Source organism: Sus scrofa, chromosome 6, assembly GCF_054392235.1.
Source record: "Sus scrofa isolate SSC_HxYL_T2T_F1_AM1 chromosome 6, Sscrofa_HxYL_maternal_Yorkshire_Landrace_v2.0, whole genome shotgun sequence".
Taxonomy (NCBI): Eukaryota; Metazoa; Chordata; class Mammalia; order Artiodactyla; family Suidae; genus Sus; species Sus scrofa.
The window spans coordinates 49,738,440-49,755,230 of NC_139388.1; the positions used below are offsets into that span (position 1 = coordinate 49,738,440).

Consider the following 16,791-nt stretch of genomic DNA (forward strand, 5'->3'; position numbering starts at 1 on the left):
ACCCTGAGACACATATTAATCAAACTGACCAAAATTAAAGACAAAGAGAAAATCCTGAAAGCAGCTAGGGAAAAGAAACAAATAACATACAAGGGAACTCCAATAAGGCTATCAGCAGATTTTTCAACAGAAACTCTGCAGGCCAGAAGGGAGTGGCATGATATACTCAACGTGATGAAAGGAAAAAACCTCCAACCAAGATTACTCTACCCAGCAAGGCTCTCATTCAGATTTGAAGGAGAAATCAAAACCTTCACAGATAAGCAAAAGCTGAGAGAATTCAGCAACACTAAACCAGCCTTACAACAAATACTAAAGGAACTTCTCTAGGCAGAAAAGAACAAGAGAAGAAGGAAAGGAAAAACAGCAGCAAAAACAAATCCAAAGTAATTAATAAAATGGCAATAAGAACATACATATCAATAATTACCTTAATGTGAATGGACTAAACACCCCAGCCAAAAGACATAGACTGGCTGAATGGATATAAAAACAAGACCCATATATATGCTGTCTTCAAGAGACCCATCTCACTTCTAGGGACACATACAAATTGACAGTGAGAGGATGGAAGAAAACATTTCATGCAAATGGGGATCAAAAGAAAGCTGGAGTAGCAATACTCATATCAGACAAAATAGACTTTAAAATGAAGAATATTTTAAGGGACAAAGAAGGACATTACATAATGATCAAAGGATCAATCCGAGAAGATGATATAACAATTTTAAATATCTACACACCCAGCACAGGTTCACCACAATATATAAGGCAACTGCTAACAACCTTAAAAGGAGAAATCAACAATAACACAATCACAGTGGGGGACTTTAACACCCCACTTACGGCAATGGACAGATCAACCAGACAGAAAATCAATAAGGAAACGCAGGCCCTGAATGAAGCATTAAACCAGAGGACTTAATAGATATTTATAGGACATTTCATCCAAAAGCAACAGGATACACAGTCTTCTCAAGTGTACATGGAACATTCTCTAAGATTGATCATATTCTGGGCTACAAATCCAACCTTGGTAACTTTAAGAAAATTGAAATCATATCAAGCATCTTTTCCGACCACAACGCTCTACGACTGGAAATCAACAAGTAAAAAACTGCAAAAAACACAAACACGTGGAGACTAAACAACATGCTACTAAACAACCAATGGATCAAAGAAATCAAAGCGGAAATTAAAAAATACCTAGCAGCAAGTGACAACAAAGACACAACACTCCAAAACCTATGGGATGCAGCAAAAGCTGTTCTAAGAGGAAAGTTTATAGCAATACAAGCCCACCTCAGGAAATAAGAAAAAGCCCAAATAAACAAGCTAACTTTACATCTAAAGCAACTCGAGAGAGAACAGACAAGACCTAAAGTTAGTAGAAGGAAAGAAATCATAAAGATCAGAGCAGAAAGCAATGAAATAGAAGCAAAGAAAACCATAGAAAAGATCAATGAAACGAGAAGCTGGTTCTTTGAAAAGATCAACAAAATTGATAAACCCCTAGCCAGACTTATCAAGCAAAAAAGAGAGAGGACTCAAATCAATAAAATTAGAAATGAAAAAGGAGAAGTAACAACAGACATCACAGAAATACAAAGGATCGTAAGAGACTACTATATGCAACTATATGCCAATAAAATGGAAAACCTAGATGAACTGAACAAATTCTTAGAAAAGTACAATCTTCCTAGACTAAACCAAGATGAAATAGAAAAGATGAATGGACCCATCACAAGAACTGAAACTGTGATTAAGAAACTTCCAACAAACAAAAGTCCAGGACCAGATGGCTTCACAGGCAAATTCTATCAAACATTTAGAGAAGAAATAACACCTATCCTTCTGAAACTTTCAAAAAATTGCAGAGGAAGGGATCCTCCCAAACTCATTCTATGAGGCTACCATCACCCTGGTACCAAAACCAGACAAAGACTCCACAAAAAAAGAAAACCATAGGCCAATTTCACTGACGAATATCGATGCAAAAATCCTCAACAAAATACTAGCAGACTGCATCCAACAATACATTAAAAGGATTGTACATCATGATCAAGTGGGATTTACCCCAGGGATGCAAGGGTTCTTCAATATCCACAAATCCATGAGTGTGATACACCTCATTAACAAACTGAAGAATAAAAACCATATGATCCTCTCAATAGAGGCGGACAAAGCCTTTGACAAAATCCAACACCCATTTCTGATAAAAACCCTTCAGAAAGTGGGCATAACGGGAACCTACCTCAACATGATAAAGGCTATATATGACAAACCCACAGCGAACATCATTCTCAATGGTGAAAAGCTGAAAGAATTCCCGCTGAGATCAGGAACAAGAAAAGGATGTCTGCTCTCACCACTACTCTTCAACATAGTTCTGGAAGTCCTAGCCACAGCAATCAGAGAAGTAAAAGAAATAAAAGGAATCCAAATTGGAAAGGAAGAAGTAAAACTATCGCTATTTGCAGATGACATGATACTATACCTAGAGAATCCTAAAGACTCTACCAGAAAACTGTTAGAACTCATCCACGAATTTGGCAAAGTCAAATACACAGAAAAAATCAATACACAGAAATCGACAGCGTTTCTATATACTAACAATGAAAAAGCAGAAAAGGAAATTAGGGAAGCAATCCCGTTTACCGTCGCATCCAAAAGAATAAAATACCTAGGAGTAAACCTACCTAAAGAAACAAAAGACCCATACTCTGAAAACTACAAGCCACTGATGAGAAATCAAAGACGACACAAATAGATGGAAAGATATACCATGCTCGTGGATTGGAAGAGTTAATATTATCAAAATGACTATACCACCTAAGGCAATCTACAGATTCAATGCAATCCCTATCAAATTACCAAGGACGTTTTTCACAGAACTTGAACAAAATATTTTAAAGTTTGTTTGGAAGCACCAAAGACCCAGAATAGCCAAAGACATCCTGAAAAAGAAAAACGGAGCTGGAGGAATCAGGCTCCCGGACCTCAGACTATACTACAAAGCAACAGTCGTCAAAACTACATGGTACTGGCACAAAGAGAGAAATATAGATCAGTGGAACGGGATAGAAAGCCCAGAATTCAACCCACGCACCTACAGCCAACTCATCTATGACAAAGGAGGCAAGAATATACAATGGAGAAAGGACAGCTTGTTCAATAGGTGGTGCTGGGAAAACTGGACAGCCACATGGAAAAGAATGAAATTAGAACACTCCCTAACACCATACACAAAAAGAAACTCCAAATGGATGAAAGACCTAGATATAAGACCAGACACTATCAAACTCCTAGAGGAAAACATAGGCCAAACACTCTCTGACATAAACGACAGCAACATCTTCTCAGATCCACCTATCAGAGTACTGACAATAAAAAGAAAAATAAACAAATGGGACCTAATCCAACTTCAAAGTTTCTGCACAGCAAAGGAAACCCTAAACAACACAAAAAGACAACCCACAGAAGGGGAGAAAATCTTTGCAAGGGCATCCACTGACAAGGGATTCATCTCCAAAATTTATAAACACCTCCTGCAGCTCCATACCAAAAAAACAAACAACCCCATCAAAAAATGGGCAGAAGATCTAAACAGACAGTTCTCCAAAGAAGACATACAGATGGCCAAGAAACACATGAAAAGATGTTCAACGTCACTCATTATTAGAGAGATGCAAATCAAAACCACGATGAGGTACCACCTTCCACCAGCCAGAATGGCCATCATCCAAAAGTCTACAAACAAGAAGTGCTGGAGAGGGTGTGGAGAAAAAGGAACCCTAGTACACTGTTGGTGGGATTGTCAATTGGTGCAACCACTGTGCAAAGCAGTGTGGAGATTCCTCAGAAAACTAAACATAGAACTACCGTTTGATCCAGCAATCCCACTCCTGGGCATCTATCCAGAGAAAACCACGACTCGAAAAGACACATGTACTCCGATGTTCATTGCAGCACTCTTTACAATAGCCAAGACATGGAAACAACCTAAATGTCCATTGACAGAGGAGTGGATCCAGAAGATGTTGTACATATACACAATGGAATATTACTCAGCCATTAAAAAGAATGAAATACCAGCATTTTTTGCAACATGGATGGACCTAGAAATTATCATGCTAAGTGAAATCAGCCATACAATGAGACACCAACATCAAATGCTTTCACTGACATGTGGAATCAAAAAAGGACAGACTGAACTTCTTTGCAGAACAGATGCTGACTCACAGACATCGAAAAACTTATGGTCTCCGGAGGACACAGTTTGGGGGGTGGGGGGATGTGCCTGGGCTGTGGGATGGAAATCCTGTGAAATCAGATTGTTACGATCATTATACAACTACAGATGTGATAAATTCATTTGAGTAATAAATAAGTAAATAAATAAATAAAAAGGAAATCATGAGAGAAAATATTTTCAAGTGAATGAAAATGAAAATACATGTCTAGATTTGTTAGAGGGAAATTTACAGCATTAAATGTTCTACAGGAAAAAAAGAAATGTCTCTTACCAATGATACATGCTTTCAAGTACAAAACAAGAAAAAGAGTTAATTAAACCCAAAGTAATAAAAAAGAAAGGAAATAAAAGGCGTAAGAGTGAAATAAAGAAAACAGAAAAGAAAAACAATGGAGAAATTAACGAAACAAAGTTGGTACTTTGAAAAGATCAGTGAATCTTCGATAAACCTCTAGCCAAATGGCCAAGGAAAAAAAAAGTCACAAATTACCAATTAAAGGAAAGAAAAAGGGGCACTGCTACAGACTCTACAAACATCAAAAGGATGAAAACAGTAGATTTTTGAACAACTGTATGCCAATACAATTGTTATGCCAAATTTTATAATTTGGATGAAATGGACAAATTCCTTAAGAAGACACAAGTTATAAAAGCTCACTGAGGAGTTCTCTTGCGGCACAGGAGGTTAAGGGCCAGCTTGGGTTGCTGCTGTGGCACAGGGAACTACTGCCTGTGGCAGGCTTGGCAAAATAGAAAACAAAAACAAAAACAAAAACAAAAACTCACTATATCTGTGAGGATGAGGGTTCAATCCCCGGCCCCGCTGAGTGGGTTAAGGATCCAGCATTGCCACAAGCTGTGGTGTAGGTTGCAAATGAGGCTCAAATCTGGTGTTGCTGTGGCTATGGCGTAGGCGGGCAGCTGTAGCTCTAATTTGACCCCTAGCCTGGGAACTTCCATTTGCCACAGGTGCAGTCCTAAATAAATAAATAATAAATAAATCCCTGAAACCAAAAGAGAAAGGAAACAATTCAATCTAAATGTGTATCCTTTAAAAATGGGCAAAAGACCAGAATAGACATTTTTCCAAAGAAGATATATTAGACGGCCAACAAACACAACATGAAAAAATGCTCAACATCAGCGATGATTAGAGAAATGCAAATCAAAACTACTATGAGGTACCACCTTACTCCAGTCAGAACGGCCATTATTAATAAGTGCACAAATAACAAATGCTGGAGAGGGTGTAGAGAAAAGGGAATCCTCCTGCACTGCTGGGGGAATGTAAATTGATACAACCGCTATGGAAAACAGTATAGAGGTACCTTAGAAAACTATATATAGAACTACCATATGCCCCAGCAATCCCACTCTTGGGCATATATCTTAACAAAACTGTTCTTGAAAAAGACACATGCACCTGTATGTTCACTGCAGCACTATTCACAATAGCAATATATGAAAAAAGAATATATAATGACCAAGTGGAGTTTATCACAGCTAAGCTGGTTTAACACTTCAAAATCAATCAATGTTAATTTACCATGTCAATTTAAAAAAATGGAAAAGTGGGAGTTCCCATTGTGGCACAGCGGAAATAATCTGACTAGTATTCAGGAGGATGCAGGTTCCATCCCTAACCTCACTCAGTGGGTTGAGGATCCAGTGCTGCTGTGAGCCGTGGTATAGGTCGCAGACACGGCTCAGATTCCATGTTGCTGTAGCTATGTTGTAGGCTGGCAGCTGTAGCTCTGATTTGACACCTAGCCTGGAAACTTTCATATGCCACGGGTACGGCCCTAAGAAAAAAAACCAAAGGAAAAAAAAAAAAAGGAAGATCCACGTAATGCAGAAAAACTTTTGACAAACTTCAACATCCATTTGTGCTAAAAATATTAGCAAACTGGAACTTCTTTAACCTGATAAATCTGATAAAGAACATCTACGTAACTTATGCAATTTATCACTAATGTTAGGCAGAATGGGAGAAAAATAGAATGGGCAGGAGATAATGAGGTATATCTTGGGCATGTGCCTGAAGTACCTGTGGGAAGGCACAGGTGGTGATAATCTAGGTGGAGGTTGGATAGGGTTTTGACATTCAGAACAGATGTTCAGGATTGAAATTAATTGAGCATCATTAGAATAACAGTGGTATATTGTGAATAAGAACAGGGGAATATAAACTGAAAACCAACACAGAATCTGGGGAACACTTGCATTTAAGAGGTCCAGGTATAAAGATGAATTTTCTGAAAGGAAGAACCAGAAGAATAAGGTCTGAAACCAAGAGCAGAATACTTCAAGAATTACACTCCTACTTCAATATGGTGACTTAAGTATATACGTTTATTTCTCTTGCATCTGAAGATAAAATTAGAAGAAAATCAAAAATAGGAATAAATCTATAACCCCAAATCCTGGGGGGTGTTACTGGCAGGTCACAGATTTTTATGAAATGTTAGCAGCTATGAGCAGAACAGAAGGATCAGAGAGAGAAATACAGGATTCACAGTTTTTGTACAATCTTCCAAGCACAGCTCTATTCTCAAAGCCTCATGACAGGACTTCTTGCCACTTAACTAAGGGCAATCTATCAATTCCATCTCCATCTTGACTGTTTTTATCTTTGCAAAACAGATGCATGCAGTAACATATTCATTTTTAATTTGAGGAAATGCATTTTTGTTCTAGCATTGCTTCCAGATAAGACTAAGAAAGACGTTGAATGATTATACCCACTTAATGTATGAACACTGGTTAAATTAGAAGGAGCACATGTGGAAGGTAAAAGCTTATCTGACCAACAGGGGAACTATGAAGGCTGCTTCCCTGAAGGGGAAGATGAGCAGGAAAATTTTAGTACAAGAACGGCAAATGCTCCAATGACTTTTTTTTAAAAAAAAAAAAAAGACCATTTTGGAAAGGAGGAACCATCGCCTCACCTGAGCCAACTGAGCCATGGTTTTGAGATCTGCAAGAGATGACCAGTCTTCCTCTGGGCTCCTCTTTAGAAATGGGGTGATTCCTAAGAAGACAAAGCCAAGATGAAAAGAGGCCACATGACACCACACATGCCTTTTAGCTCTCTTATAACTTATGATCCAACTAAAATTGACTCCCTCACTTTGGTGCTTGACCACTCTGTACATTCCACATCAAAATGGGGAGAGAAGAGCTAAAACAAACATTTTATCCCCAAAGCCAGAGAAACAGGATTTGATTTGGGCAAGCCCCTCCCCTCTCTAGCACCATCTCTTCTTTCCAAAGCTGCCTACTATTATTAACTACTATCAAGCTGTTCTCCATTAAGGCTCTACTATTTATACCATGAGCAGCAATACAGAAATCACCCCCATACCCTGATGAGTACTGCTGATACAAACTTCTTGATGCCTGTCTACCTAATGGATATACACTGAGGTTCTAGTTTGTTCTTTCTTTCTTTCCTTCCTTTTCATGGCCACACCTGTGGCATATGGAAGTTTCTGGGCTAGGGGTTAAATCAGTGCTGCGGGTGAAGGTCTATGCCACAGCCACACCAGATCCAAGCTGCATCTGTGACCCAAGCTGCACCTCGCCATAATGTTGGATCCTTGACCCACTGAGTGAGGCCAGGGATTGAACCAGCATCCTCACAGACATTATGCCAGGTTCTTAACCCGCTGAGCCACAATGGGTTACTTCAAGTCCTTAATTTTTCAGTCCCTTAGGAAAATACTTTTTTTTAAACAGATAATGCAATCTTTTTTGGGGGTGGGGTGAGGGGGGCATACCTATGGCATGTAGAAGTTTCTGGACCAGGGGTCAAAACCAAGGCACAGATTTGGCCTGCACCACAGCTGTAGCAACACTGGATCCTTAACCCACTGTGCCACAAGAGAACTTCCACACATGCGATCTTTTGTATCTTATATTTCTGAAGGCCACTGGCCATTTTCCATAGTTCTCTGATACATACACAGACATACACACATGCACACACACACATACAAAGCCTATTGATTTATTAGAGTCTTTTCGAGCAAACTTCTGAATTTTCTAATTGTTGTCATGGTTTTTAACAGGATGGTAACTTAGAAATTACCATCTACCTCAGTCTCAGCAGGTATCCCAAAGATGGTGACAAAACAAGATTCATAATGTAGCTCATTGTAAAGTCTTGTAGGAATTCCCATTGTGGCAGAGAGGAAACAAATCCAATTAGAAACCATGAGGTTGTGGGTTCGATCCCTGGCCTCGCTCAGTGGGTTAAAGATGTGGCGTTGCCATGAGTTGTGGTATAGGTCGCAGACGAGGCTCAGATCTGGTATTGCTATGGCTGTGATGTAGACCAGTAGCTGTAGCTCCGATTAAACCCCTAGCCTGGGAACTTCCATATGCCACAGGTGCAACCCTAAACAGCAAAAAAAAAAAAAAAAAAAAGTCTTGTAAAGCAGCTGACTGTAAAGTTTTGCTACCATTAATTTAGCTCCAACTTCAAGAGGCTAGAGAGGCTGAGAAAAGGGAATGTCTCTTTAAGAGAGTAAATTATTTTTATTTAAAAAAATTTTTTATTTTTAGTCCACCTGCAGCATGTAGAAGTTCCCAGGCCAGGGACTGAACTGGAGCCATAGCAATGACAACATGGAACCCTTAACCACTATGCAACCAGGGAACTCCTCAGTAAATTATTTTTTTTGCTTTTTAGGGCCATACCCGAGGTATATGGAAATTCCCAGGCTAGAGGTCCTATCAGAGCTACAGCTGCTGGCCTACGCCACAGCCACAGCAATGCGGGATCTGAGCCTCATGTGTGACCTACACCACAGCTCAGGGCAATGGTGGATCACCAACCCACTGAGCAAGGCCAGGGATTGAACCCATATCCTCATGGATACTGGTTGGATTGGTTTCCACACCACAATGGGAACTCCGGTAAATTATTTTTAAAACAGTTTTCTACTAAGAAGAAAAATAGTTGCTTCTTGGAGTTCCTGCTTTGGTACAGTGGGTTAAGAATCCAAATGCAGTGGCTCGGGTTGCCGTGGAGGTGTGGGTTTGGTCCCCAGCCCTGGCACTGTAGGTTAAAGGATCTGGTGTTGCTGCAGCTGCGGCTTGGATTCTATCCCTGTCCGGGGAACTTCCATATGCCATGGGTGTGGCCATTAAAAAAAAAAAAAAAAAAAGTAGGCACTTCTCCCTCTCTTATAATAAAAGCCCTCAGGGAGTCCTCTAGTGGCTCATCAGGTTAAGGATCTGGCGTTGTTACTGCTATGGAGAGGGTTCAATCCCTGGCAAGAGAACTTCCTCAGGATGCAGATGTGGCCCAAAAATGAGTAAGTAAATAAAGGCCCTCAGACCCAGATGCCACTATAAAGCAAAGCAGTGATCGAATTCCTGGGGAACTGCATGTTTCCAGGATTTGGGTGGGGGCAGAGTAGTGGTTACTAAGGTAGCTAAACACTTACCTGAACATGGGTTTCAGATGGAGAACCCATGAGGGAGTCTGCCTAGGTTGCCTTGGATCCTGTGCAAAAGGACTAACAGGAGAGACAACACAACCTACCAGAACAAGTGGACCACCACTTGTGCCAAGAGGAGGCAGCTAGAGAAGAGGCTGTGCCCTCGAAAAGGGAAATTTATCTGGAAGTTCCCAGAGTAGGGTCTCTCAGAAGGTAAGATATGACTTACACTAAATTATACTGGTACCAGTCATGTTAGCCTCTTCTTGTCCCTGACTTCTGACTTTTCCAGTTCCCAATCCATTCCAGCTGGAGACCATCAACCTGGAGGGAGTGAAGAGGGGACAAAGGAGACGATGAGGAATTAAAGAAACTGATCATGCATTCTTTTGCACAGCAGACTTCCAGCAGAAGGGAGAGTTTTTAAATCGAGTTTGCAGTATTGATTTCTACAATGAACATTTTATTTGGCTTAAATGTGACTGATCTCATGTTTAAATGTTCCACAGGTGTTTTTTTATTATTATCTTCATAATGACTGAAGAAATTATTGAATGTTTCTTGTCCAGGAATTCATCCAGCCTCAGGAAAAAAAAAAAAAAAATCATGCAAATAGAAATTTGAGGGTAGAGGTTATGGGAGAAAGCTTTTTGTGTGCTCCCAGTGGTGGTCTACTTACGTCAATATACTGGTCATTACTCATTAAGGGTTTTCCCAAAATACAATTGTACCACCTGAAAATTATTTTAATTTTACCTCCTCCTTTCCATTTTAAAAATCTATTTTATTCACTTGTCTAATTGCCAAATTCCACAGGCATATAAAATGGCCAATATTCAGATAATCTAAACAAGACATAGTGCATAACTAGTCTTACATCCACTTTCTTAAGTGCTTCACCTCAGTCACACAATGATCCAGCCACATTCATAGTCATCGTGAACTGTGCACACAAAATACTTCAAAAATTTGACATATTCAGTCATATCACCCACTGCACAATCACAGTCCCATAGACACACAGGTCATGCATAATCCCACAGAGCCCACTACATACGTCTAGGCAAAGTAGCAATATTTTACTCATAAACCCCTAACTGTCGCCTCCTTAAAGTCGCAGTTTCAAACATAAATCGACACACGCAGAGACTCTTTTCACCTTCACAAACAATCGGCTTATAACGTCACACGCCCAAACACACACAAGAACAGGCACACAAAGCTACACAAACGGAACGCCTGTGTGTGCCAGGCCGAGCTCACACCCGCCTCGGGCTCCCTGTTCCCTTCTCGCCGTTCCCAGCCCTGGTTTCTTCCTCTGCCTAGGTCTTGCTTCCCGCTTCGCCTTCACTAGGGCCTGAACTTTCCCTTTCCCCCTCGGCCCGAGTTCCCTCTTCCTTCCTCGCTTTTCCCAGCCCAGGTTCCCGCCTCCCTCCTCCGCAATCCCCCCGCGTCCCAGCATCACCCGCCCAACCAGAGCCCGCAGGACCTACCAGCCTCGCCTTCCACTACTGGCCAGCCGTCCGCTCAAGCGCACTCCCGCGCGGGTCGTACCTCCCAAGTGTCTCCGCGGCACGTCTTCGCCGCCGCGGCCTCCGCGCGCAGGCGCGCGCGTGAGCCTTCTCGATATCCGGGCTTTTGCGGCCTTGAACTACATTTCCCACAGCCCCTGGGCAGCTTTTAAAAAGATGTTTGATCTGTGGTTCGTCTCTTGCTGCCCTCCAAAGTTCTCAGTCGCCGCGATCCAAGTGGTATAACCGGCGTCTGGGTGCGGCGGGCCCTCACGGTGAGGAGGTCTTGACCCTCTGGCACAGTGTCACGGGCTGTGTGGACCTGGAGCTCAAGCCTGTGTAGGCGTGTTTAAGTGTGTGTGAGCCTTTGTGGCCGTGATGAGGCGGGGTGTGTGCGCCGTAAGGAGACCGTGACAGGTGCAAGATGCGGGACCTTTGGGGTGACCGTGGTTAACTGTGATGTGAGACATGTGCCCCTGTGGGGTTTGAGACCGCCCTTCGGAAGACGGTGCTACCTAATGTGATGGAAGAAGCTGTGACTTCTGTGACCGGGTGGGAGTTTGGTTGTGTCATGCGGTAGAGCTTATTTCTGCAGTTCTGGGTTTAACATCAGGACTGAACAGGGCTGTTGAAGTTCTCCCTGAGAGTGTATCTGTGCCTGTGACGATACCTGTATTAACCAGAGTCGCACTGAAGCATAGCCTGAGCTGCATTTGTCAGGGCATCCCCGCCTCCAGCGCCCAGATTCCAGTGCTTAACAGAAGGTGGGTGCCAGGGGAACGAGCGTCGCCCGCCCAGAAGCCAATTTTCTGTTCTATCCTTTCTTGGGATCTGTATCCCTGTATCACTGCTTCCTCTTTTCTCCCAGTTTATAACCAGGACCCCAGCTGCAGAGAAATGGTCACCAAAATGGGAGTCAGATATTTCAGTGGTAGGATAAAGGTTATACAAGAGCATAAACCTCTTTTTGGAATGAGTTTTATTAGAGTTGGGAGTGTCCCTTAGGCAGAGTCCTAGGAAGACATGAGGAGAGCCTAGGAGTAGGAGTCCCTCCTCCGGATCTCCCTGGGGAGCTGATGTCAAGTTCCACATTTCAAATCACATCATCCTCAAAACTGTCTCCCCAGTTATGAACTCAGAGAAAGTTTCAGCCCTGGATATCAGTGATCTTGGCCTTTGCCTTTGATACTAAGAAGGGTTAGCAGTACTCCCATCTTCCCTTCTATCTGAGTATGTGTGCAGGTGATGATGTGAGCTTCTGTGTTGAAGAATTTCTTCCAGTTTAGCCATTCTGTGCTCCAAAAAAGGTTTGATGTCTCCTGTCTCCTTACTTCCCTCCTTCTCATCCTTCCCCTACAGTGCAGATCTCTGAGAGAAGAGCCCTGAGAAAAGGAAAACATTACAGAGCCTATCTGAAAACTAAGCTCAAGGTCAGGGATTTTGTTATTATTTTCTGTTTTAGTTTTTCAGAAAAGGGAAGTGTTTGCTCTCCTGAAATAGGTTACTATTAGGCAGAGCCTGGTGATGTACTTTGTATTTTTTATAAAATGTGGTGGAAGTGACATTGTGATACTTTTGAGATAAAGCCTTAAGAAGTCTTGCAGCTTTTGCTCTTTCCCTCTTCCTGCCTTGAGACCACCATTTACTAAAGGCTAAGACTAGTTTGCTTGAAGACAAAAGATCACTTGGAGACAGAGGCCAAACTAATAGTCAGCAGCAACTGTCACATATTCCATTTTGGTCCATGCAGGCCCCTACCAAGGCACCAGCTGGCTGCTATCACATGAGTGAGATCAGCAGAAGCACCACTCAGTACAATGTTTGGACATAATTTTTTAACTTGTTTGCCTTTCTTCCCAGCTCACCCCCATTTTATATGGTGTTTTACTGCACACGCCTTTTTGTGCACATGTATAATTATATCTTTTGGACTGAGTCTCAGAAATATTGTTGACACTGAGGTTTTCATATTTATTTTTTTTTTTTTTTTTTTTTTTTTTTTTTTTTTTTTGTCTTTTTGTCTTTTTTTTGTTGTTGTTGTTGTTGTTGCTATTTCTTGGGCCGCTCCCGCGGCATATGGAGGTCCCCAGGCTAGGGGTCTAATCGGAGCTGGAGCCACTGGCCTACGCCAGAGCCACAGCAACGCGGGATCCGAGCCGCGTCTGCAACCTACACCACAGCTCACGGCAACGCCAGATCGTTAACCCACTGAGCAAGGGCAGGGACCGAACCCGCAACCTCATGGTTCCTAGTCGGATTCGTTAACCACTGCGCCACGACGGGAACTCCGGTTTTCATATTTAAATCCTGCTTATAAATCTTTATAAATTGCCCCATGTAAATTTTCACCAATATACATCATAGTATGAGAATGTCTAATCTACTAATATAGGGTATCGTCAATCTTGTAAGTCTACCCATCTAGTGGAAGTTCTGTTTTTTTAAATGAGTTACACATGCTTGGGTTTCACTCAATGTAATAAAATCTGAGCTTTTGAGGCAAAAGCCAGAATTGAAAGAGAACTGGTTAGAGAAATATGGATTTAAAACATAAACGTGTCATTTACTGAATATAAATGATTTTTTACTTTGTTTTACTTTTGTACAATATAGAGCACAGATTTTTTTGGGTTTTTTTTTTTTTTTTGACTTTTTAGGGCCACACCTGCAGCATGTGGAAGTTCCCAGGCTAGGGATCGAATCGGAGCTATAGCTGCCGCCTACACTGCAGCCACAGCAATGCCAGATCCGAGTCACCTCTGCGACCTACACTGCAGCTCATGGCAGTGAGAGATCCTTAACCTCCTGAGCAGGGCTAGGGATCAAAACTGCATCTTCTTGGATGTTAGTTGGGTTCGTTACTGCTGAACCACAGTGGGAACTCCTCCACTGGCTTCTAAGAAGGCTTCTCAAACAACCATGTTAAAGTTCTGATTCTTCACCCCAGCCAACACAGTACCTCCCTTTTTTGCCTGTTGATTCAAAGGGTTAAGGAGCTCAAACTGGCTGAGTAGCAGTATTAACTTACAGGTCAATGAAATCATTGTGTCTCCTGTTGGAAGGATTCCTCCATTTGGAACTAAGGGCAGCAGAGCAAAGCTTGTGGGGACAGGAACAAAAATTTTACTTTTGGGTTAGTAGAGGTAATAGTGAGTAGTGTCATGCCCATTTTTTAATTACTGGTCTTGTGAATCTTGGCCATGGGAGAAACAGCACCAGATATTAGACACTGATCCAGAGCATATATAGCCTTCTGGGGAACTTTGCCTCAGCCCTGCAAGATAACTGCCACCTAGCTGGCATTGTAGTTGAGTCTTCAAAAGATCATCCCATTGTTCTATCAAGCCAGTGCCTTGGGATGGAAGGGAACATAGTAAGACCAGGAATTCCATGGTAATGGATCCATTGCTGCACTTCATTTTTTGGTTGTGGGAGGAGCCAGGTGCAACAACTTATCTTTCACCTTAGGGTATCTGACATGCCCACCCCACTGGAACCCTACAGATTTCACTGAGGTAGAAGGTCCCTGAGTTTTTGGTGGATTTATTTTCCACCCTCTGATACACAAATGTCTTACCAATAAATCTAGAGTAGTTGCCACTTCTTGCTCACTAGGCCCAATCAGCATATTGTCATCAGTGAAATTTATCGGCATGACATTTTGTGGAGGGAAAGGTAATTAAGATCTTTGTGAACTAAATTATGACATAAGGCTGGAATGTTGATAGAGCCCTGAAGTGGGACATCAAAGATGTATTGCTGGCCTTGACAGCTGAAAGCAAACTGCCTCTGGTTGTCTTCATTAATACGAGGGAAGAAAAAAATTGCCAGATCAATAGTTACATCCAGGTACCAGGGAATGTGCTAATTTGCTCAATGGATGAAACTACATTCGGTGCAGCAGCTGCAATTGGCGTCACCACCTGGTTAAGGTTATGATGATCCATTATCATTCTCCAGTGTCCATCTGTCTTCTGCGCAGGCCAAATAGGCAAGTTGAATATGGATGTGGTGGGAATCACCTCCTTTGCATCTTTCAAGCCCTTAATGATGGCACTGATTTCTGAAATGCAGTGTTTCTTTTGGTTTACTGTTTTTCTAGGTAGAGGCCGTTCTAGTAGCTTCCACTTGTCCTTTCCCACCATCATAGCCCTCACTCAACAGGACAGAGAACCCATGTGAGAATTCTTAACAGCTGCTGAGTATGTCTATCCCAATTATCCATTCCAGGACTTGGGGGGAAAAAAAACCACAGGATGGGTTTAGGGTCTACTTTAGATGGACTTGAGCTAAAACTTCATCGATCACCTGACTGCTACAGGCCCTGGTCCACCCTGACTAGTGAACCACAGTGATGTTTTGGGTCTCCTAAAATTAGTGTCCAGAACCAGTGTTCAGTATTCCCTGAAAGTTCTGATCACTTCCTTTTCCTTGACATAGTTATCCGGGTAAAGGCTGTAGGTTCCTTTGGGAAAGCTTAGGGGAAAATTTAACAATGTAAATTTTTGGTAATGTAGCAGGGCCACTCATTGCAGAGGTTCTAAGTCTGTATAGAGGGTTAAGTCTGAGAAATGAGGGGCTGTGACTCTTATCATTCAAGCTAGACTTTTGTTCTCTTGCCCTAGAACTCTTCCATTTATACAGGTCAAGTTAAAGAGTTTAGCAGACTTACCATCTTTCACGTCTACCAAAGAACATCAACCATTCTTCCAGTTACCACATGACAGAAATTAAAAAAAAAAAGTCATGGTCATTTTGCTTTTTATTTATTTTTTTGTCTTTCGTTTTTTGAGGGCCAAACCCGCGGCATATGGAGGATCCAGGCCAGGGGTCTAATCAGAGCAGTAGCCACTGGCCTACGCCAGAGCCACAGCAACACGAGATCTGAGCCACAGCAACACCGGATCCTTAAACCACCAACCGAGGTCAGGGATAGAACCCTCAACCTCATGGTTCCTAGTCGGATTCATTAACCACTGAGCCACTATGGGAATTCCCATCATTGTCTTTTTATAGGTAGTAAACTCAATCTCACACACTTGTAATACTGCAGTCTCTCATGTAGTTACTAATATAAAATCACAACCATATACACTATCTCTATCAAGATTTTAACTTACATAAGTTGCCTTCTAACACACACAAAAATGTATCTACCAAATCTCTCATGTGATCTCCTACCCAATCATACTCAGTTAAAATATCAAACTCAAATCACAGCATTATACTCACTCACTGAACATATATTTTCACTGTCATAAAATTCATCCAGAGATTTGGCTCTAGTCACAAACCACTTTCACAAACTTCGTACGTTTCACTCAACACTCTCTCCCAGTGATAGTCTCAAGTGCACACCATCTCACACATATGATCAAGAATCGACAAAGAAACACAATCCCATGTTCTCACAGATACATTTCCTCACACAAGAGATAGGGTTTCTGGCCTCTCAGCAAGGTTAAAAATCTTTACCATAGATTTGTCCCTTCTGGCAGTTAATCTGTACTAGTTTCCACCCCTCTCAGTTAATTCCAGTCTCTCATGCACACTTAGACACACAGTATCACCTCACAAT

General features: G+C 41.8%; 1 protein-coding gene across 6 annotated transcripts in view; it reads right to left on the reverse strand.

Moving 5' to 3' along the window:
- Nucleotides 1-11,265, reverse strand: part of ZNF567 (zinc finger protein 567) — a 28,500-nt gene extending 17,235 nt beyond the window's left edge. For 2 of the 6 annotated variants that reach the window (XM_021097128.2, XM_084960673.1), the window contains exons 1-3: nucleotides 11,196-11,265; nucleotides 9,932-10,026; nucleotides 7,204-7,286 (exon numbers count right to left, since the gene is read on the reverse strand). In XM_021097128.2, the coding sequence (XP_020952787.1) occupies nucleotides 7,204-7,221 (18 nt within the window). In that variant the 5' untranslated portion in view covers nucleotides 7,222-7,286; nucleotides 9,932-10,026; nucleotides 11,196-11,265. Of the gene's footprint in view, nucleotides 1-7,203; nucleotides 7,287-9,931; nucleotides 11,132-11,195 lie in introns of those variants that run through there. The other 4 variants (XM_021097130.2, XM_021097129.2, XM_021097127.2 and 1 more) reach the window with 4 other exon arrangements.
- Nucleotides 11,266-16,791: the final 5,526 nt, after the last annotated feature.